This window comes from Microtus oregoni, unplaced genomic scaffold (genome assembly GCF_018167655.1).
Source record: "Microtus oregoni isolate MIOR12 unplaced genomic scaffold, Mior012 000003F_ref0000135, whole genome shotgun sequence".
Taxonomy (NCBI): Eukaryota; Metazoa; Chordata; class Mammalia; order Rodentia; family Cricetidae; genus Microtus; species Microtus oregoni.
This window is the reverse complement of record NW_024543062.1, coordinates 8214125-8236637: the sequence shown is the minus strand read 5'-3', so window position 1 is coordinate 8236637 and position 22513 is coordinate 8214125. Positions and strand designations below refer to the sequence as shown.

The 22513-nt window shown below is 45.5% G+C and overlaps 1 protein-coding gene across 6 annotated transcripts in view; it reads right to left on the bottom strand.

Annotated features, from left to right (window-relative positions):
• The window catches only part of Styxl1 (serine/threonine/tyrosine interacting like 1), a 30512-nt gene that overhangs the window by 4970 nt on the left and 3029 nt on the right, over positions 1–22513 (bottom strand). For 3 of the 6 annotated variants that reach the window (XM_041648892.1, XM_041648888.1, XM_041648893.1), the window contains exons 2-7: positions 16857–16963; positions 15318–15379; positions 11925–12096; positions 3093–3238; positions 1939–2084; positions 145–242 (exon numbers count right to left, since the gene is read on the bottom strand). In XM_041648892.1, coding sequence (XP_041504826.1) covers positions 145–242; positions 1939–2084; positions 3093–3238; positions 11925–12096; positions 15318–15379; positions 16857–16959 — 727 coding nt within the window. In that variant the 5' untranslated portion in view covers positions 16960–16963. Of the gene's footprint in view, positions 1–144; positions 243–1938; positions 2085–3092; positions 3239–11924; positions 12097–14338; positions 14352–15317; positions 15380–16856; positions 16964–22513 lie in introns of those variants that run through there. The other 3 variants (XM_041648891.1, XM_041648889.1, XM_041648894.1) reach the window with 2 other exon arrangements.

The following is a 22513-nucleotide window of genomic DNA, read 5'->3' as shown; positions in this document are numbered from 1 at the left end:
GCTGCTCACATGCACACAGCTGAGGGCTTTGGAGCAGCTGGATGTGCTAGATTTTGTACTTCCCCAAGTCCTGGGGGGTGGTCTCAGCCAGGGATAGACTTGTGAGCACAAGAAGGGTGCTCCCCATCTGGAAATTTTCCTTACCCATGAAGTGACAGATGTGACGGAAAGAGCCGAAGAGGTTGGAATAGGAAGCATCCTCAATCTTGATATGCAAGAGTTTGTCTACATCACCTACAAAACTAGAGGAAGGCAGCGTGGTGTTAAGTATCTGTTTCCTGCTTGGTTGGACCATTCCTTCCAGAAGGGAGGCTTCTTAAGACTCAGGAAGTAAAGGAAACTTTCAAGTCTCAGGAACTGAGAAACCTGCAAACCCCAGCAACTTTCTGAAACTTACAAGATTCACAAGGCCCATCCCCAAGCTATATAGGCAGTAACAAGTGCAGGTGAGAGGGGACTCTCTGGCCTGAGGAGCTGTCTGAGTCACAGCTATAATGAATCCTGACTCAGCTCCCTGTGAGTCGTAATCTCCGTACACATGCACTTGTTAAGAAGCCACAGTAAACTCACTGGTTCTCTATGCTGAACTTTGGTGTCCTTGCTTTTAGTCTGTCATCAGTGTCCTATCTGGAGTAAAGAGATGCTGCTTTCTTCACATCACCCCAGAAAAAGTCAGCCAGCCCCACTGGGGTCCCTTGTCCACAGCACAGAAACCACAAGGGAATGATTGGGAGCTGACACAAGGATGATAGGGAGTAGTAGAAACATTACCTGGGGGCTGGGGAGATGGCTCAGTAGATACAGGGCGCTTGCTAGGCAAGCATTAGGACATGAGTTTGATTCCCCAGCCCCCATAGAAAAAGTAGGCTTGGTGGCCTTCACTTGTAATCCCAGCACTGGGAAGTGGAGGCAAATGGATTCCTGGCCTCACTGGCTAGCCAGTTTAGCCTACTTGGTAAATTCTAGGCCAGTAAGAGGCCCTGTCTTTTAAAATATGTGAACAGTTCTAGCAGAATGACACTGGCGGTCGTCATCTGGCCTGTGCGTAAAGTCACACACATGCACATACACAGAGAGAATGCCTGACAGAAGACATCTGCCTAGAACCCCCCAGTGAGGGGCTGGGGGCGTGGCTCAGTGGTAGAGCCCCTGCCTAGAATCCCCCAGTGAGGGGCTGGGGGCGTGGCTCAGTGGTAGAGCACCTGCCTAGAATCCCCCAGTGAGGGGATGGGGGCGTGGCTCAGTGGTAGAGCCCCTGCCTAGAATCCCCCAGTGAGGGGCTGGGGGCGTGGCTCAGTGGTAGAGCATTCTGCTGGAATTTTCCAGTGAAGGAATGGAGCTGGCTCAACAGAAGAGCATTTGTCCAGTGTGTGAGAGATCTGGGTTTAATCTCTTGTACTGAAGGAAAAAATAGCCACAACAAACTATGGCAGTAGAAACATGTATAAATTAACGACTCTTACCCTAAAATAAAAATCATGAGCTGCGGAGACCCAGTCAGCAAAATGCCTGATGCACAAATGTGAGGACCTGCGTTACAATCCCCAGCATCTGCATAAAAAGCTGGGCTAATAGGGGCACACATCTGTAAATCTAGGGCTGGGGGCACCGAGACAGATACCCCAAGCTTGCTGGATAGCCAGATTGTCCAGTCCATGAACACCTCAGTGTTCTCCCTCAGTGGAGAGCTAGACAGTGGTGGCTCACGTCTTTACCCTCAGCATTCGGGAGGCAGAGGATCTCTGTGAGTTCAAGGTCAGCATGGTGTACACAGCAAGTACTACACAAAGAAACCCAGTCTCAAAAAACTGAAAGTAAATAAATAAATAAAGTAGAGACTGGCAGAGGAAGGCACCCAACATCAACCCATGGTCTCCATATGCCCAGGCCCATGCATGTGTGTGCACACTCACACACACTAGTATCACCTTTACTTACTAGGGTGTTGCCTCCATGGAAACATTGACATGGGCTTTAATTTTCAAATCCTTGTGAATCTTAGCATCGCAGGCTTGACTGAATTTGCCCAGGAAGATCTTGCCTGGTATTATCTCAGCAGGGTATGGCTGGAAGGCATCCAGTTCCTGGAAGAGGAAGGAAGAAGGCTGCCATGGGTCCACCACAGAAGAGAAGGGGAGGTCCATCCCTGGAGGGGTAGCTCTGAAGATGACCTTAGAAGGGCAGTCCCAGAGCAGTGAAGGAGACGGGAGCTTGAGTTTCAAATACACCGACAACAAATATCTCCCATAAAAAGTCCGAGGCTGGGGTGTAAACAAGGACTGACCCACAGCGTCACAGTACATGAACGAGTCTCCACACTGACACTCCGCGCCCTCATGTCACTGGTTTGTACCTGGCCATGCACACAAGTGTTGGCACTGACAATCTGTAGCCCAAAACTTGTCCAGTTGAGGCTGGTGCCTGCTACCAAGCAACTTGAATTCAATCCTTGTGCCCACATGTTTAAAGAAGACAATCTGATTCCAAATATGCATCACGGCACTTGTAAGCATGCATGTACACACACACAGAACACAAAACAAATAAATGTAATCAGAAAAAAGAAACCTAGTAGCATTTTTGGTACAAAAGACTAGAAAAGAAAAGGTTTATCATGACTCGGTTTCAGAGAGATTTTAATCCATCACAGTGGGGAAGGCACAGTGGTGGCGTCCTGTTTATGGCAGTGAGGAAAGCTGCCCACCCCAGGACCTACTTCCACCTGCCAGACTTCATCTCCTAAAGGTTTTGTGACTGTCTAGGAGAGATTCTGACTGGGGAAAACTGTTCAAGGCATATGCTATGGGGAACATTTCAGAGTCAACTCTGGCACTGTCTGATTTAACATACTGCCCCCCAAACCACACCGTCTCTAGCGCCTCATGCTTGGCCTCTCCATAATGTGTTAACTCTGAATTTGTCATTATGGACTGAACTTCCCAGTTGTTCCGGGCTCATTTTTCCACTCTCCCGTTTCTCCTATGTCCTCTCTCTCTTGTCTTCTCTCTTTCTGCCTCCACTTACCTGTGAGTCTCCAGCCTCACTTTCTGGTAGTGAATGCTCATCCTCTTGCCTCACCTGGGGCATCTCACCTGGGGCATCCAGATGATCTTCTGGGTCCGGAAGAAGTGGTACAGGCCAGAGAAGCACTCGTAGCCTCCTCTGAGGACATAGACAGGTTGGCGGGTAAAGAGGGTGAGCATCTGTCCAAATTCCACAGCAGGTCCAGGTAAGAGTTCTACGTGTGGGGACCAAAGAGATATACAAGGTGCTTTAGCATTTGCCTAGTGTTAGAATGGATAGCACTTCCATCTAAAAACCAATTACTTAGAAATCCAAGTAAAGGGGCACATCAAATAAAATTAGGAAGCAATACCTGAGTCAAGTATGTTACAAATGGAAACTTACTTGCTTTAAAAATTTTTTTAATTGTTTATGGATTTATGGGTGTTTTACCTGCATGCATGTCTGTGTGCCACATGTGTGCAGTGCCTGCAGAAGTCAGAACAGGGCAAGGGATCCCCCAGGAACTGGAGTTATAGACAGTGTGAACAAGTATTTGGATGCTGGGAATCAAACCCAGGTCCTCTAGAAAGAGCAACCAGTGCTCTTAACCACTGAGTCATCTCTCCAGCTTTGGATTATTGATTATTTTTAATTATGTATATATGTGGGTTTATACATGCGAGTGCAGGTACCCATGGAAGCCAGTAGAGGGCACCTGATCCCCAGGATCTGGAGTTATAAGTGGTTGTGAGCCACCTGGCACAGGTTCTGGGAACTGAACTCAGGTCCTCTATGAGAGCAATACATGTGCTTAAACAATGATACTTAGTTATAATTGAATAATATTCCATTCTGTGGATGTACTGCATTTTGTTTCATCCATTCATTGGCTTATTAAGACATCTGTACTGAGGCCAGGCAGTGGTGGCGCACACCTTTAATCCCAGCACTCAGAAGGCAGAGGCAGGTGGATCTGAGTTTGAGGCCAGCCTGGTCTACAGAGCAAGTTCCAGGACATCCAGGGCTACACAGAGAAATCCTGTCTCAAAAGTCAAAAACAAAACAAAACAAAGCAAAAAAGCCATCCGTGCTGTTCCCACTGTGGGCTATTATGTGTGGTGTGCTCTCATTCCCTTGGAGTATGCACCCTAACCTTCTGAGGAATCACCATTGCTTTTTTTACACTAGACCTTTTTATATTCTGTTCTTATACTGTGTTTTGTTCAGGTTAGTTTTGTTGTTGCTATTTTTGTTTTGTTTTTCAAGACAGGGTTTTTCTGTGTAGCCCTGGCTGTCCTGGAACTCACTCTGTAGACCAGGCTGGCCTCCAACTCACAGAGGTCTGCCTGCCCCTGCCTCCCGAGTGCTGGGACTGAAGGTGTGTGACACAAGTGTCTGGATTTGGGTTAGTTTTTTATTTTTATAAGATTTATTTTCTTTTTAATGGTGTGTGTGTGCATGCATGTGTGCATTGTGTGTGTGCAGGTATGCACATGTGCCACCATGTACACATGGAGATGAGAAGCCAAGCCTTAGGAGTTGGCTTTTTCCGGCCCTATTTTGGGATCCAGAGATGGAACTCAGCTTGTGGGTTTGTTCATAGCACTTTCTACTGTTTTCCTGACTCTGATTTCATTTTGTTTTTTGAGTTGGGGTCTCCTCTGCAGCAGAGCCCTGCCGAGAACTCACTACATAGCCCAGATTTGCCTTTGAAACTGTGGCCAGTCATGAACCACTGTGCCCAGGCCCCTTTACACTGTGTTCAATGGTGTATAACGGTTCTGGTGTCTCCACATGCTCATCAACATTTGTTATTATCTGTCTTTTTTATTATGCCCACCCTAGAGAGTGTGCAGTGACATCCTCTTTTTTTTTAATTTATTTATTATGTATACAATATTCTGTCTATGTGTATGTCTACAAGCCAGAAGAGGGCACCAGACCTCTTAACAGATGGCTGTGAGCCACCACGTGGTTGCTGGGAATTGAACTCAGGACCTTTGGAAGAGCAGGCAATGCTCTTAACCACTGAGCCATCTCTCCAGCCCAGTGACATCCTCTTGTAGTTTGATCTTGTTTGTGAGATGAGGTCTATGTAGCTCAGTCTGCCTGGAACTCATTATCTTCATTATGCTCCTGACTCAGCCTCCTGAGTGTGGGGGTTGCAGGCATGTGTCACTGTGCCTGGCTGCAGAGAGAGACTGTAACTGTGTCATATGTGGAAATCAGTCATGTAGCAGGAGTCTATTCTCTTCTTCTACCATGTGGGTCCCAGAGTCATCTCACTGATCCTCTTTTGATAGTTTCATATAAATTTAGACCTTAAACTCTTTCCTGAATTGTAATTATGCTATACAACAGTTAATATTCAATATCCACTTGTCTGGACACTGCGGAGACATATTGGTGGATGCAAATGTGAGGGTGTTTCCAGGAAGAATTACCCGAGGACGGAAGATCTATCGTGAGTGTGGTGGCACCATTTCATGGCTGGGTGCTGGGACAGATGAAAAGAGGAAATGGAGGGCCAGTGAGATGGCTCAGAGGGTCCAGGTGTTTGCTGCCAAGCCAGAGGACCTGAATTACACCTCTGAAAGCCACGGGGTAGGAGAGAACCAACTCCTGCCCACTGTCCTCTGACTTCCACATGCACATCACAGCACGTGTGTCCATCCCTACGTGCACACACACGTGAGGAGGGTTAACTGGCAGAGCATAAATGCTCATCCTTGCTCTCTGCTTTCCGGTTAATCATGAATTGAACAGCCTCCTCCACTCCACTCCGACCCTCTGGAACCATGAGCCAGAACCCATCCCTGCTCTCTCTTGGTCCTGCTAGCTCTTCTGTCACAGCAGGAGCAGGAAAGTCACTAATGGAAAGAGACCTGGCACGGCTTTCACAGAGTGTCTGCACCATCCTGCCTCAGCCAAGACACTCTCCCTGGTCCAGGAAAATTGGTCTACAGACCCTGAAGAGTCAGTCCACTAGCAGGAGAAGGCCATGGCTCTGTTCTCCAAACCGACTTCCTGGGACTGGGAAGATGGCTCAGTCAGGAGAGCATCACGGAAGCCTAAAAACCTGAGTTCCATCCCAGAATCCACATAAAAATGCTGGGCTTGCTCATGTGTGCTGGTAATCACATCAATGATCCCATCAGTGCAGATGGACAGATCCCTGGAGCTCCATGGCAGGACAGCCCAGCTCAACCGGTGAATTATACATAACAAGAGACTCAAAAAGTAAGGTGGGGCCAGGAAGATGGTTCAGTGTGTAAAGGCGACTGTCACCAAGTTAAATGACCAGAGTTCCATCTCAAGACCTGTATGGTAGAAGGAGAGAACTGACTCCTGCTGATACCCACACAAGCTCTGGACACCCCCACTCTAAAAAACAACATAATTTACAAAACTTCTTAGAAGGAGAAGAGCACCCAAGGATCAACACTTAACGCTATCCTCCGGCCTCCTTAAGTACAAAGGAAAATCAGCTAGGGAAAGAAAAATAAATGAGTTTGATTAAATAAACTGAACTGTTCTCAAAGACAAGGACACTTCCAGAAGGGAAGTGATCAGGACATAAACGACAGGGACCTATCTGGAGGATGAACCTTGGTCCGTAAACCATGGTGGGAGGTGTTCAGGCAGAAGTCACCCCCCATCCCCATGGGACCTGGCTAGAGGTTCCCAAGTCCATACAGTAGGCTACAGGGCACCAGCATATCTCTCTTGAGCAAAAGACTAGTGGGTCAGAGGCCTCAGGGGAGTTGGGCTAGAAGTCCCAGGCCACAATGAGGCTATTACCTTTAGCCTAGATATCTGCCTCTCCACCTCTAGAGACCTAGAGTCCACAACTACAGGGTCAACATTAGTGATAACTGGGGACTGCCACAGAACCCAGCTACTTCACCAAGCAGTTTCAGGAGCTGTCATGCTTACTGTTTTATCAAGAATAGCAGCTGGGCATGTTGGTACATACCTGCAGTTCCATCTCCAGAGATGGAGGCAGGAGGATAGCAATTTGATCCCTGGGCCTTAAAGTATTGGTAGTGGTAGTGCGTCAGGTGTGCACTGCCACACCTGGCTAAAAGGTACCATTCTAGAACCCTGCCTCACAAAGGCATCCTTTTGTTTTGTTTCTTCTTTTTTTTGAGACAGAGTCTCACTACATAGCCCTGGCTAGCCTATATACTCCCTATGTAGATCAGGTTGGCCTGGAATTCACAGAGAGCTTCCTATTCTGTTTCCTGAATGCTGGGATTATAAGTGTGTGCCACCAGGTCCAACCTGAAAGGCACCAATATTTTAACTGAGGAAAGTCGCCTAGAATGGAAATGCTACATTTGGTTGTGGTCTCTTTCTGAGTGGGAAACTCAATAGCACAATGCCACCCCTTTACAGAGTAAAAATATTGTTTTTTTTTAAATTACACTCATTTATTTACTTATTTACTTACTTGTGGGAGGCATGCATCTACCATAGCATGTATATGGAGGTGAGAGGTCAACTTGTGAAAGATGGTTCTCTCCTTCCATGTGAGTCCAGGGATCGAACTCAAGTTGTCAGGCTTTGTAGCAAGCACCTTTATTGCTGGGCCACCTCACCAGCACCGGTCCTTAGTGATCCAGGGTGAAACTATGAACAAGCTGGGCATGTCACACAAACCAGCAAGTCCAGCACTGGGTCAGAAGTTTAAGCTGCAGTGATGTCGCGGACAGCCTGGGCTATGTGAGACCCTATCTCAAAAAAGGTGGGGCCAAAGAGATGGCTCAGAGAGTAAAGGCACAAGCCGCCTGACCACCTGAGTCTGAGCCCTAGGACTTACATGGCAGAATTCACATACGTTATAGCATGTTTCACACACACACACACACACACACACCATATGTACATAAAACATGATTTCTAATAAGTTTTAATTATGTGTCTGGGGTGCCCTCACACACTAGAGGGTCAGATGCCCTGAAGCTGCAGTTGCGAGTCGCCCTACATAAATGCTGGGACTCCAACTCAAGTCCTCTGCAAGAGCAGTCCATGCTATTAAATCACTGAGCCATCTCTCCAGCCCAAAATGCACAAACAAAGGGCTAGGGGCATACCTCAGTTGGTAGAGAGCTTGCCTAGTTATCATGCCCAAGGCCCTGGGTCCACCCCCAGCACTGCATATGACATGGTGGCATATACCTGTAATTCTAGCACTCAGAAGATAGAGAAAGGGACTTCAGAAGTTCAAGATCATCCTCAGCTATATAGTTAGTGAACTGGAGGTTAGCTGGGCTACAAGAGACCGATTCAAAACTAGCAAATATCTACAAACTGTAGCCCAAAGGAACCTACACATAGAAGAAGAAATTTCCTAGTCAAAGACCACTTGGAAAGAGTCTCGATGACGATGTTGTTAAAGGTGGAATCTTAGTGCCACCCAGTGGCAAGAAGGGTCAACGGCCTTCTCATCCCATCAACATGGGGTTGAAAAAATGATAAACAGCTTCAATTTTTTTACTGCTGAGTAATACTCTAATATGTATATATTCCATACTTTCTTCATCCATTCTTCCGTTGAAGGGCATCTAGGTTGTTTCCAGGTTCTGGCTATTACAAACAATGCTGCTATGAACATAGTTAAGCATATACTTTTGTTGTATGATAGGGCCTCTCTTGGGTATATTCCCAAGAGTGGTATTGCTGGATCCAGGGGTAGGTTGATGCCGAATTTCCTGAGAAACCGCCACACTGCTTTCCAGAGTGGTTGCACAAGTTTGCATTCCCACCAGCAATGGGTGAGCGTACCCCTTTCTCCACAACCTCTCCAGCAAAGGCTATCATTGGTGTTTTTTATTTTAGCCATTCTGACAGGTGTAAGATGGTATTTTAAAGTTGTCTTAATTTGCATTTCCCTGATCGCTAAGGAAGTTGAGCATGACCTTAAGTGTCTTTTGGCCATTTGAAGTTCTGTTGAGAATTCTCTGTTCAGCTCAGTGCCCCATTTTATAGTTGGGTTGATTAGCCTTTTACGGTCTAGTTTCTTGAGTTCTTTATATATTTTGGAGATCAGACCTTTGTCAGTTGCGGGGTTGGTGAAGATCTTCTCCCAGTAAGTGGGCTGCCTTTTTGTCTTAGTGACAGTGTCCTTTGCTTTACAGAAGCTTCTCAGTCTCAGGAGGTCCCATTTATTCAATGATGCCCTTAGTGTCTGTGCTGCTGGGGTTATACGTAGGAAGTGATCTCCTGTGCCCATGTGCTGTAGAGTACTTCCCACTTTCTCTTCTATCAGGTTCAGTGTGTTCGGATTGATATTGAGGTCTTTAATCCATTTGGACTTGAGTTTTGTGCATGGTGATAGATATGGATCTATTTTCATTCTTCTACAGATTGACATCCAGTTTTGCCAGCACAATTTGTTGAAGATGCTCTCTTTTTTCCATTGTATACTTTTAGCTCCTTTATCGAAAATCAGGTGTTCATAGGTTTGTGGGTTAAAGTCAGGGTCTTCTATTCGATTCCATTGGTCGACTTCTCTGTTTTTATGCCAATACCAAGCTGTTTTCAATACTGTAGCTCTGTAATAGAGTTTGAAGTCAGGGAGGGTAATGCCTCCAGACAATCCTTTATTGTATAAGAATGTTTTGGCTATCCTGGGTTTTTTGTTTTTCCATATAAAGTTGATTATTGTCTTCTCCAGATCTGTGAAGAATTTTGATGGGGATTGCATTGAATCTATAGATTGCTTTTGGTAGAATTGCCATTTTTACTATGTTGATCCTCCCAATCCAAGAGCAAGGGAGGTCCTTCCATTTTCTGGTGTCCTCTTCAATTTCTTTCTTCAAAGACTTATAGTTCTTGTCAAATAGATCTTTCACTTCCTTGGTCAGAGTTACCCCAAGATATTTTATGCTATTTGTGGCTATCGTGAAAGGTGATGCTTCTCTGATTTCCCTCTCTGCTTCCTTATACAGCTTCAAATTTTTAATGAAGTATCTTGGAGCTGACTACATGTGCTTTTGTGGAGTCTTTTAATTTTGTATTACTTTATTCATCTCTCTGTGTAAATGCATGTGCATGTATTGCAAACACATGTGGAAGTCAGGGGACAACTTGTAGGAGCAAATTCTCTCCTTCCACCATGTGGGGTCCTGGGGATCAAATTGAAGTTGTTAAGTATGGGGGCAAGTGCATTTGCCTGCTGAGCCATCCTGCTGGCTCCGGTTTTTGCATAGTAGTGAGGATTGGTGGCCTGATCAGATTTTATTTATTTGTTTACTAAGATAAAGTTTCACTATATAGCTCTGGCTGGCCTAGAACTTGCTATGTAGACCAGGCTAGCCTCAAACTCACAGAGATCCACCTGCCTCTTCCTCCTGAGTGTTGGAATTAAATGTGTCTACCATTACACTCCACTATTTACTTTTTTAAAAAAATATTTATTTATTATGTATACAGTATTCTATCTGTGTGTATGCCTGCAGGCCAGAAGAGGGCACCAGACCTCAATACAGATGGTTGTGAGCGACCATGTGGTTGCTGGGAATTGAACTCAAGACCTTTGGAAGAGCAGGCAATGCTCTTAACCTCTGAGCCATTTCTCTAACCCCTCCACTATTTACTTTGAAACAGGGTTTTATATACCCCAGCCTGACCCTGAACTTGCTAGTAGCTGCTATCAGCCTTGAGCTTCTGTTCATCCTGCCTCCACATCCAAGTGTGCACCATCACACCCAGTACATGGTGGACCAAGGACTCCATGCATGCTAGGTGAGTACTCTGCTACCTAAGCTACAGTTCCAGACCAGTTTTTTGTTTGTGTGTGTGTGTGTGTGTGTTTTGTTTTGTTTCCATTTGAAACATGGTCTCACTCTGCAGCCCAGGCTGTCCTGAAACTCAGAGCAATCCTCCTGCTTCAGTCTCCCCAGTGCTGGGATTACACACATGTGCTACCACACCTGGCCCCGGCTGACACTTGGATTATAACCTCTGGAGAAACACTGGGTCTCCTGTTGAATGGCCCCTGAATTCTGGGCCCAAGGCTATGATAATTAGCATATTGTCCTTTAGGGCCACTGACTTTTGGATCATTTGTTGCACAGTGATACAGAGCTCACTTGCCAGGCATATGGGTAACTTCACCTTCTCTTTCGTCCTCTTCCTCCTGTTCTTCATCCTCCTCCTCTTTCTCTTCTTCTATCTTTCCTGTGTGTGTGATATGCACGTGTATGTGCATGTTTTTGCATGTGTGTAGGTACACATGTATGCAGGAGATGGCTTAGTTGGTAAAGTGTTAGCCTTACAAACTGAGGACCTGAGTTCAACCCCCAGAGCCTGTGTGATAAAGCCAGGCATAGTGGCACACTTTTGCGATCCCAGCACCAGGAAGGCAGGGACCTGTAGACCCGAGTCACACTGGCTAACCACCTAGCCTTCTTAGCACTCTCCAGGCCGGCAAAGACAGTCTCAAAAACAAGGAGGATGGCAGTTGACAACTGACACTTGAGGTTGACCTCTGGTCTCCACAGACCTGTGCACACAAGGAAATAAAACTGAAATCATTCATTCTTCCTCCTCTGTTTCCCTCGGGAATGTGGTCACAGCCACACAAAAATGAGGAATATAGTCACTGTCCACTGTCCTTCCTATGGCTGCAAAAACCCACCTGGGAAGGCTGGGGGTGTGATTCCCTTGGTAAAGTGCTTGTCTAGCATGCTTGAAACTCTGGGTTCCATTCCCAGCACTGCGTGATCCAGGCATGACTGCACATGTCTGTGATCCCAGCACTAAGAAGGAAGAGGCAAGAGGATCTCTGTGAGTTTGAGGCCAGCCTGGTCTACAGAGCTCCAGGACAGTCTGGGATACATAAGAGAGACCCTTTCTCAAACAACACCAAAACGACCAAAACACTAAGAAGAGCTCTCTTGGGGTGTCATTACCAGAGTTCTCATTGTCGTCATTGCCCTCTCTTTTCTCGTCTTCATTCTCGTCTTCCTCTTCATATCGCTGCCGGATGTGCAGTTCCAGGGAACTGGTGTTGCTGTCATACACGATGCAGTATCTCACGCACTCCAGATCCACGGACTCCGGGATAAGGTACTGGTTGTCTTTCTGAGGAAACAACACAGACTTGTTGCTGGGAGCTCAGCTGGGTATACTGTCCCTGCACAACATCCAGAGGAGCTTGAGGCGGCTGTTGGGGGAGTCCTGTCCTCCTTCCTTTGCTGACTCCTGAGCCAGAAATACCATTAATAGTTGGAAGAATCTTTGGAACCCCAGAGGGGTCTCCCCTACCCTCCACTAAGAAGGACAGCAGCAGGGGACTAGACAGGAGATGGCCTGGCTGGAGAATGGTTGGTTCATTATTGAACACACAGCTCCTCAGAGGCACTGTGGCTGATGAACGAGAGATATTGGCAGTAGATCCAAAACCAAAATCATTCATGAAGATGATAAGACAACTTGAGTCTTGAAGCAGAAGTCCCGAGCAAGTGAATGTCACCAAGAGTACCATGAGATCAAATGCAGGATATGGGATGGCAGGGACTTGGGTCTTCTGTTTAGTCTCTAATCATATTTCTGACTGTCCCCACTGCTGTGACAGAATGTCTGACGAGAGCAGTTTACAGGAAGAGGTTCATTTTGGCTCATAGTTTGTGGGTACAGTTAATTGTAGGGATGAGGTGTGGCTACTGGAGTGTGAGGCGGCTGGTCACACTGTGTCCATAGTCAGGAAGCAGAGAAAATGCTGGTGCTCACTTTCTCTCTCTCTCTCTATTTTTTTCATGGGGATGAGGGTATGGTGGTTCGAGACAGTGTTTTGAACAGGCTGGCCTCAAACTCACAGAACTCCACCTGCCTCTGCCTCCCAAGTGCTGGGATTAAAGGCGTGCACCACCACCGCAGGGCTAAATTTGAGATTTTTATAATCCAGCCTCATTTCTGGTCCACTCTCTGCTTCCTGATTATGAACAAAATGTGACCTGTTGGCTTACATGCCTACCATCATGCCTCCCCCACTAAGACAGGACTATATCCCTCAACTGCAAGCTCAAATACCCACACCCTTACTTCCTGTAATCGCTTCCCTCAAGGGTTTTGTCACAGCAAAGATGAGAAAAGTAACTAAGAAAAGTGTTGTGTACTGAGGTGATGAGCTCATCTGAGGAGAAGACAAACTCATCAGGGGAAGGTGTGAGGTCACCTGGGGAGGGAGGGAGGTCACCTGGGAAGGGGGTGAGGTCAACTAGGAAGGGACAAGCTCACCTGGAGGGGTAAGGTCACCTGGGAAGGGAAGAGCTTACCTGGGAAGGTGTGAGGTCACCTGGAGAAGGGAGAGTTCATATGGGGAGGGAGTAAGGTTACCTGGAGAGGGCAGGAGGCTATGACAAGTGTCCATGTATTCTACTTTATAGAATAGTGTCAAGGCAGAAAGTTAAGGGTCACAGAAGTCCAGACCAACAAGGATCTCTGCAATTCAAAGGGGAGAAATCTCATTGGTCTAGAAGCTCAAGAGAACATTCAGGAAGATGCCTGTGGCTTGGTGGGGGTCAACACATGACATCCCAGCATTGGGAAGCTGAGGCAGGAGGCTCATGAGATCAAGGACACCTAGGCCAAGACTCTGGCTAATAATAAATAAGAATAAGGGTCAGGTGGTGGTGGCACATGCCTTTAATCCCAGGAGGCAGGTGGGTCTCTGTGAGTTCAAGGCCAGCCTGGTCTACAGAGCAAGTTCCAGTACTGAGAAACCGTGTCTTGAAAAACCAACAAATAAATAAATAAATAAATAAATAAATATAAGGGCCAGTGAGAGGGCTCAGCAGGGAAAGGTGCTTGCTGACAAGCCTGAGGATGTAAGTTCAATTCCTTGGACCCACATGTAGAGGTTATGTTCTGATCTCCACAAATGTGACATGGCCTGGCCATGCCCAGATACAATACATACCCACGCCCCACAGAGAGAGGCAGGGGTCAGGGCCTGGGGACAGATACACACACACACACACACACACACACACACACACACACACTCACACACACACGGGGGGGAGAGTGTGTAATAAAGGGGGCTAGAGAGAGTTAAGAGCACTAGCTACACCTGAAGAAACCTTGAGTTTGATTCCCAGCACCTACCTTGGGTGGCTTATATCTGCCTGTAACTCAAGCTGTAGGGGATTCAATGGATCCAATGTCCTCTTCTGAACTCTGCAGGCATCTGCACTCATGTACACACATGCGCACACACACACACACACACACACACTTTTCAAAAAATAATAATGCAATAAAAATCTTAAGAAACATGAGATGAAAAGTGATAGAAGAAGATAACTACCATCCTTTGGCTTACCTAAACACACACAATCACATGACCACATGATATACACATGTCCAGCAGTGGTGGCGCATGCCTTTAATTCCAGCACTTGGAAGGCAGAGGCAGGACAATCACAGAGTTCAAGGCCAGTCTGGTCTACAGAGCAAGTTCCAGGACAGCCAGGGCCATTATACAGAGAAACCCTGTCTTGAAAAACAAACAAAAAAACATAATATACACACAATCATGCAATACACATGCATGATTACATAGTACACCCTTACAACCATAATACATAAATACATTACACACACATCACACATACACCATTCCACACACACATATATATACATGATCACATAATACATACACTCACACAATCACATAATATACACACAGAGACACACACATATACAGACACACACTACACATACACCATACATATATCACACACATATATACTTAGGCACACGAACACAGACACACACACAATCATATGATCACATAATATACACATTATCATATAATACACATACACAATTACATAATACACTTGCACAATCACATAATACATATACACACACATGATCACATAACATACAAACAAACAAAAATGGTAAACAAAGATTGGGAAGTGTCTGAGAGAGGCAGAGGGAAGGCCTCTCTCTGGTCACTGGTCTGCATGTGCCAACAATCTGTACTGACTACCTACCAGATGCCCGAGACTAGACAAAGTAGACCCAGCACCAAGCTCACAGCCAAGTCGTACGTACACAGGCTGTAAGGACCTCAGTTTCCAGACGCCCTGCCTGTAGGCCATGATGCCTACTTAACAATGGCAGGAACAGCGAGTGTCTACTAGAATGAACTCAGGGGATGTGGGAGGGATCCATGGGACATGTGCCATCCCTGACAACCTGTCTCTCATAGCTAATGCCCCCTGTGGACCCAGGACAAAGCCTCCCTCTCCTCCTGCAAGGTCCCCAGGCTGCCTGCCTCTGACAGCCGATACCTTCTTTACTCTGCGGGCCGTGATCACGTGGCTCTCGTCATACTGTCTTTTGGATCGAACATCTGAGAAAGAAAAGAGTTGAACTCAGAATGGGAACACTGGTGGGTAGGGGAGTAATTGTCCACTCCAAACACAGCTGTGATCTCCACACCTAGTGTGTGTAGTGGGCCATGGAGGCAGGAGGGCTTCACAGTAAGACTCTCGTCTTCAAATGAATACTTTCTACATTTATGTGTGCATGTGGAGGGTGCACACATGCCACACACAGTGGGGATCAGAGGATACCTGTGGAGTCAGTTATCTTTCTCCCACGTGGGTTCCTTAACCCACGGAGCCATCTCTCTAGTCCCTAGACTTTGTCTTAAAACAGAAAAAAATCCCTTTAACTCCACCACCTCCACATCTTCCTTTCTTCTTTTTCTCTTCCTTTCTTTTTTCTTTTTCTATTTTTTTTCACCCCTTTGGTTTCCGAGACAGGGTTGTTTCTCTGTTTAGCCCTGGCTGTCCTGGAACTCAGTCTGTAGACCAGGCTTGCCTCCCAGTCACAGAGATCCACCTGCCTCTGCCTCTCAAGTGCTGGGATTAAAAGCCTGCCCCACCATCCAGCTGACCTCTTCATTTCTTTGAGACAGAGTCTCACCAAGTAACCCAGGGAGCCTGAAAAGTCTTAGTGCTGGGACCACCAGCTGTGAGGAGCTGTCCTTGATCTAATCTTGAATTATCTTTCTTTTTTTTTTTAATATTTATTTATTTATTATGTATACAATATTCTGTCTGTGTGTATGTCTGCAGGCCAGAAGAGGGCACCAGACCTCATTACAGATGGTTGTGAGCCACCATGTGGTTGCTGGGAATTGAACTCAGGACCTTTGGAAGAGCAGCCAGTGCTCTTAACCACTGAGCCATCTCTCCAGCCCCCTTGAATTATCTTTCAAGTAGCAAAACATTCAATAGCAGCATTGCTTTCCTTTGTTTGTATGTGCATGTGTGTGGTGTGTGTATACAAGCATGTGCATAAGAGTGTATGAGGGTACATGTACATGTGTGTGCAAATACTCGTGTGTCTCCCTCAATTGCTCCCCACACAATTTTCTCAGACTGGGTCTCTCACTGAACCCAGTCTTCACCGAGTCTAGTTAGTCAGCTTGCCCAGTGTATTCCATCTTCCCTCCTGAGTTCTAGGATTACAGGCAGGCTGCCAAACCAACTGATTTCTACATGGTGCTGGAGATCAAACTCTGGTGTTCATGATTGCATGGCACGTATTTTATCTACTGAGCCTAATCACAGGCAGTATTTTGAAACAAACAATAAAATAACTTTCTAATGCCATTCATCTCCCGCTCCCGAAACTTTGCTAACCTTCAAAAGGAAGGTTTGCAGCCAACTGTTCTCAACATACCCATTGGTTAACTGTGTGTGGTTAATTGGCTATGTGTGTGGGTGTTTGTTTTGGAGTGTTTTGGTGTATGTGTTGTGTGTCTGTACGTTGATGCTGGTATGTGTGTTTGGGTTGGTGTGCTGCTGTTTTCCACTTACCCAGCAAGCAGAGGTAGTTGGGCTCAGCTAGTCTGGACAGCTTTGAGACCTGATTCAAGATGTTATAGAGTTCTGTTGGCTCACAGAAGAGCAACCCAGCCATCCTACTGGGAAGAATCAACCGTGCACAAGTTAACACATCTTTCTTAGACAAATGACCAGAAAATGAGAAACTGAATTAAACACTTCAAACATTAGAAGTAAGGGGCTAGAGCTGTAGCTCAGTTGACAAAGTGCTTGCCAAGCATGTATAAATAACAACATGTGAATATGTATATATTATATAAATATGCAAATGTTATTATGATTTATGCAGCCATAAAATACCAAATATGATAAAGTTACTATTTGATTCTCTCTCTATGTTTGTATGTGTGTGTGTATGCATGTATTAGGAATTAAGCCTAGGGCCCCTGAGTTTTAGACAAATGCCCTGTCCGAGATGTCAGTAAGTCTCAAAACCTGCATGGTGGCTCTTTTAAGAGGCAAGCCCTGTCACAAAACACTTTATGTTTATGTTTATGAGCAACCAGCAGCATGCTTCTTGGTGGTGGTATGGACCTAGAAACTACTCAGAGTTATGGCAATAAATGTGGCTCCCACCAAATCTTCCACCATGAAGCTAGACTCTCAGGAAGTCAAGGAATGGGCTGAGCCAGCTGCCAAAGCCTCCGCTTTAATCCTAGCTATGCTACTTAGCAGATTAAAGACTCATGTGGTCAGAAAAAAAATTACAGTAAAGGCAGATTCAGACAAAAAAAACTCTCAATGGTTTACAGTATGTTTAAAAATATTCGTAGGCTTGGAAAAGAAAAAGGATAGAGAAAGTTCTTTAAAAAAATAGAGTAGCCGGGCGGTGGTGGCACACGCCTTTAATCCCAGCACTTGGGAGGCAGAGGCAGGCGGATCTCTGTGAGTTCGAGACCAGCCTGGTCTACAAGAGCTAGTTCCAGGACAGACTCCAAAACCACAGAGAAACCCTGTCTCGAAAAACCAAAAAAAAAAAAAATAGAGTAAGAAAAGCCACATAAAGATGAAAAATACACAGAGAATATGGATACTGTATGTTGTTATCTTTGAACTGTTTGACTGCTGAGGAAGGAGCAACAGCTACTAAAAGACATTTGATTATGAATTGCTGCTGGATTAATCCAACCTCTATATTTTGAAAATGCCTTGACTTCAAAATTTAAATCAAAGGATATGTTACTTTGGAGAAGAGGTTTTGCTTTTGTTTCCACAGAAAATGAGAGGCTGTAGATTCATTTTTAGTTAAGAAAAACAAGGCTTGACCGATGAAGACCCCCTGAAAATTCTCCAATGGGAACAGATACCCAGATAATCCAAGGTTTCAGAGCACCTCTGTTGCAGTTTTTTTCTGAGTTCTGCATCAAGAAATGTGGCAAGACTGCTTGCTTGAGAATACCCACAGAATACTCCAGTCAGGACTTGACCATAATCCTAAATTTTCTTTGGGTTTCCATAAGATTATCAGAGCCCCCAATCAGCAGGAAATAGCCTAGAAAACTACACCCACCCATGTTCCCAAAACTGGATTATAAATGTTTGTCTTTGTTTAGGGTGTTGGTTACAAGTTGTTATGGATAATGATCAGGAAAAAAGCTAAACAAAGGAGATTAGATTCAGAGTTTCTGTTTTGAAAAGAAAAAAGGGGAAGTGCTGAGGGATAATGCTCGTGTACACTGTAAAGATTTGTCACTTGTATTGGTTTAATAAAATGCTGATTGGTCAGTAGCCAGGCAGAAGTATAGGCAGGGTGACCAGACTAGGAGAATTCTGGAAAGAGAAAAGACAGAGATGCAGTCACCAGCCAGACACAGAGGAAGCAAGGTGAGAATGTGTTACTGAGAAAAGGTACCAAGCCGTACCATAGACAAGAATTATGGGTTAATTTAAGTTGTAAGAACTAGTTAATAAAAGCCTGAGCTAATAGGCCAAACAATTTGCAATTAATATAAGCCTCTGTATGTTTCTTTGGGATTGGATGGCTGCAGGATCGGGTGGGATGGAAACTTATATCTATGTGTGTGTGTGTATGTATGCATGCGTGCGTGTGTATGTGCATGTGTACACGTATCATCTGGATTTTTATATGAGTGTTAGAAATTGAACTCAGGTCTGTAGACTTGGATGGCAAGTATTTTATCAACTGAGCTGTCTCTCTAACCCCACCCAAACTGCCATGCAAAACTTATACACATATATGCCACACATCTAACACCTGGTTATTTTTTAGTCATAAACAACACCATTCCCTGCCCAACCACTACAGCCCTCCTACTCCCTCCCATATTATCTATAAACTTCACCTCCTAATGGAGTCCAAGCTGGTCAGCTCTATCCATCTCTAGCGCTATCATCTGAGCCCAAAACATCATCAGGGGCTAATTTAATTCCTGTCAGTGGGGCTTCTTGCTTTCTGTTTTTCCCTGTCTTTGTTATCATGCTTTGGTGTGACATGGCCCCCAAAGGCCTACATGCTTGAATACCTGGTCCCCAGCTAGTAGTTCTGTTTTGGAACCTTTAGGAGGCAGAGCTTCCTGATTTACATATTGAGATCCAGGCCTTCCCGGGCTACATAGTAAAACCTTGTCTTAAGATACAAAAGTGAACATTATCTGAGAATGACAACTAAGGCTGCTCTCTGGCCTTTACATGCTTGTATATTATGTGTGTGCGCATGCACACACACACACACACACACACACACACACACACACACACACACAGGTTTACTACCTAAAGGGGAAAGGACTAATCATCACTGGTGGAAGATTTGAGAAACCATGGGCCATGGCTTTGAAGACAGGAAGACTGATATATGACCATGCTCAGCCAGGGGAACTGCAGATAAGAAAGATTCACAAAAGCACTGTGTGGGAAAATGACTCAGCCCAAACTCAGCATGGGAACTTTCCCACCCCAACTCTACTTTTAACCCCACTCTACCAGCAATGAGAGGTCAGAAGTCACCATTCACCTGGGGTGGGGAAGGGAATTGAGGAAGAGAGATAAAGAAGTAGCAAAGCCAGATACTATAGTTCCCAAATGCAGGCACGTATAGAAAACAGGAAACCCAAGGGGCCTGGTGATGGAGCCTTAATATTCAATTAACTTCAGGATGTTAGACTGCTGTGATACACCTGGTAACCAGGGACAATCCAAATGCTGCAACGGCTTAAAGAATGGTGAGATGGCTCAGGGGCAAAGGTGCTGGCCACCAACCCTGATGACCTGAGTTTGATTCCCAGGATTCACAGTGGAAGGGGAAACAACCTGCAGAAGGAGAGAAAGACAGCTTCTGCTGGCCTTTGCTATTCAGAAGTGCTGGCCTCTCCTGTTCAGATCTAAGTCTAAGAGAGTGGTCCAGAATAAAGGAGCCCTCTTTCTATAATTAACAACACAACAGATATGGTAACAAAAAGGAAGGAGCCTCTTTTACAGGGGCTCCTAAGGGAGAAAACTTTCTTCTGGCCTTGCTGACCCAGAAAGGCACACAAAGGCACAGCCAGAGATGATTACGCTGCTATGTCCGCATGTTCCTACGTTTGCGGGGTGAGAGGACACTGCTTTCAATGTCTCGCTGCTTCTAGGGCATGGCCATGACCTGCTCATCACATCTCATCCACACAGACACTGTCTGGAGTCAGGGCCATGAGAGAGTCATGGAGGAGAAACAGGAAACATGGTCCAACTGAGGCTGTGCCTTCAGTTGAGCTTGTAGGAGTGAAAGGCATTGCAAGTCCAAAGCAGAGTGAGACAGATTACAACGTTTTCTCAGGGGTCAGTTGGTTCTGATCAGGTTGAGTACACAGGGTGTAGGCAGAAGGAGTAGGTATAAATGATCTCCAAGTACACTACTAACTTGGGTACAGGCTGGGTACGAGTGTGATTTATAAAGGCAAATTTTAAACATATTTCTCAGAAAAAGACATTCTCACATTCCTGAACCACCCTGACTTCCACACACGAACCATGATATTCTGATGCCCCCTGCCCCACGCATGCACACATCAGAAATAAAAATGTAACTTTTTTTTTTTTTTTTGGTAAAGATCCGAGTTGACTTCACAGTTGCCTTCTTCTTTGTTATGCTTTTTAAAAGCAGAGTCTCGAACTCAAGATCCCCCTGCCTTAGCTTCCTGAGTGCTCGGATGACTTGCGGTAGCTCAGCTCACTCAACGTGAATTATGCTGAGGGGCAAAGCACTGAGCACAGAGCCTGCCATGGAGCCACAGATGGATGCAAAATCGGAACAATAACTTGGTTTTGAGAGAGGTAGACAGAATTTTTTTTCCAACTATTAAATCATTTCAGATAGAGTGGATAGAGAAGATAGGAAGGAGGTAGTAAGTCACTCCTCCCTAGACAAGAAGTGCAGTCAGGATACAGAGGGGAGGAGCCTGCAGACAGAGGATGGTCTTGAACTTGATGCTTCTGAAGCCATCTCTGGCCTCTTGAGTGCTGGGACTACAATCTTGCATGCACTACCATCCTGTTTATGTGGTTGTGCTGGCTAGTTTTATCTCAGCTTGAGACAAGCAAGGGTCATTTTGGAAGAAGGAACTTTAACTGAAAAAAATGTCCCCATCAGATTGGTCTGTGGGCAAGCCTGTAGAGTATTTTGCTGATTGACTGAAAGGATTTAGTTTTGTTTTTATTTATGTCTTTGTGCATGCATGTGTACTTGTATATGTGTGTGTGCTTATGTGCAAGTAATACAAGTAAATACAGATGCTAAAGGGGGTCAAGAGAAGGTGATGGATCCCCTAGAACTAGAGTTATAGGCAATTGAGTGGGTGCTGAGAACTGAATCAGGTCCTCTGCAAGAGCAGTACAAACTCTTAACCACTGAGCTCTCTTTTAGCACACCCACATCTCTTTTTATTTTAGTTTTGAGACAGGTTCTCATGTAGCCCAGGCTGACCTCAAACTCTCTTAAGGAGTTAAGGATGAATTCCCCATCTTCCTCTCCTCCTGCCTGTGCCTCTTAATTGTTGGGTGATGTGGGAAGTCCTTCTGTGTATGTGTTGCTTTTATTGGTTAATGGGCAAAGAAGCTGTCTTGGCCTGTGATAGGGTAGAGTTAGGCTGGGAAAATTAAACTGAATGCTGGAAGAAAGAAGGCAGAGTCGAGAGAAGCCATGTAGCCCTGACAAAGACAGATGCCAAACAGAACCTTGCCGGTAAGTCACAGCCATGTGATACACAGATTAATAGAAATGGATTAAATTAAGATGTAGGAACTAGTCAATAAGAAGCTAAAGCTAATTTTTAAGCAGTAATTTAAATAATATAGTTTCTGTGTGATTATTTTGGGAGTCTGTGTGGCCGGGAAACAAACTAGCGGCTTCCTACTAGTTGGGAATAGAGGCTGGCACCGCCATGCACACGTCTGCTTTACGAGGTGCCAAGGATACAACCCCAGACTTATTGCACACTAGGCAAGTTCTCTACCAACCAATGCACACCCCCAGACCACTCCACATCCCTCTCATTCCTGCTGCAGACCTGGTTAACCACAACTCTCACCCTCTACCCTTCGTGACCTGCTCTGCACTTCTCTGACTACCCCGTCCTTCACATCTTAGCCACCTCATTGTGTAGTCTCCTAGCCATTCCATTCCCTGCTACCCT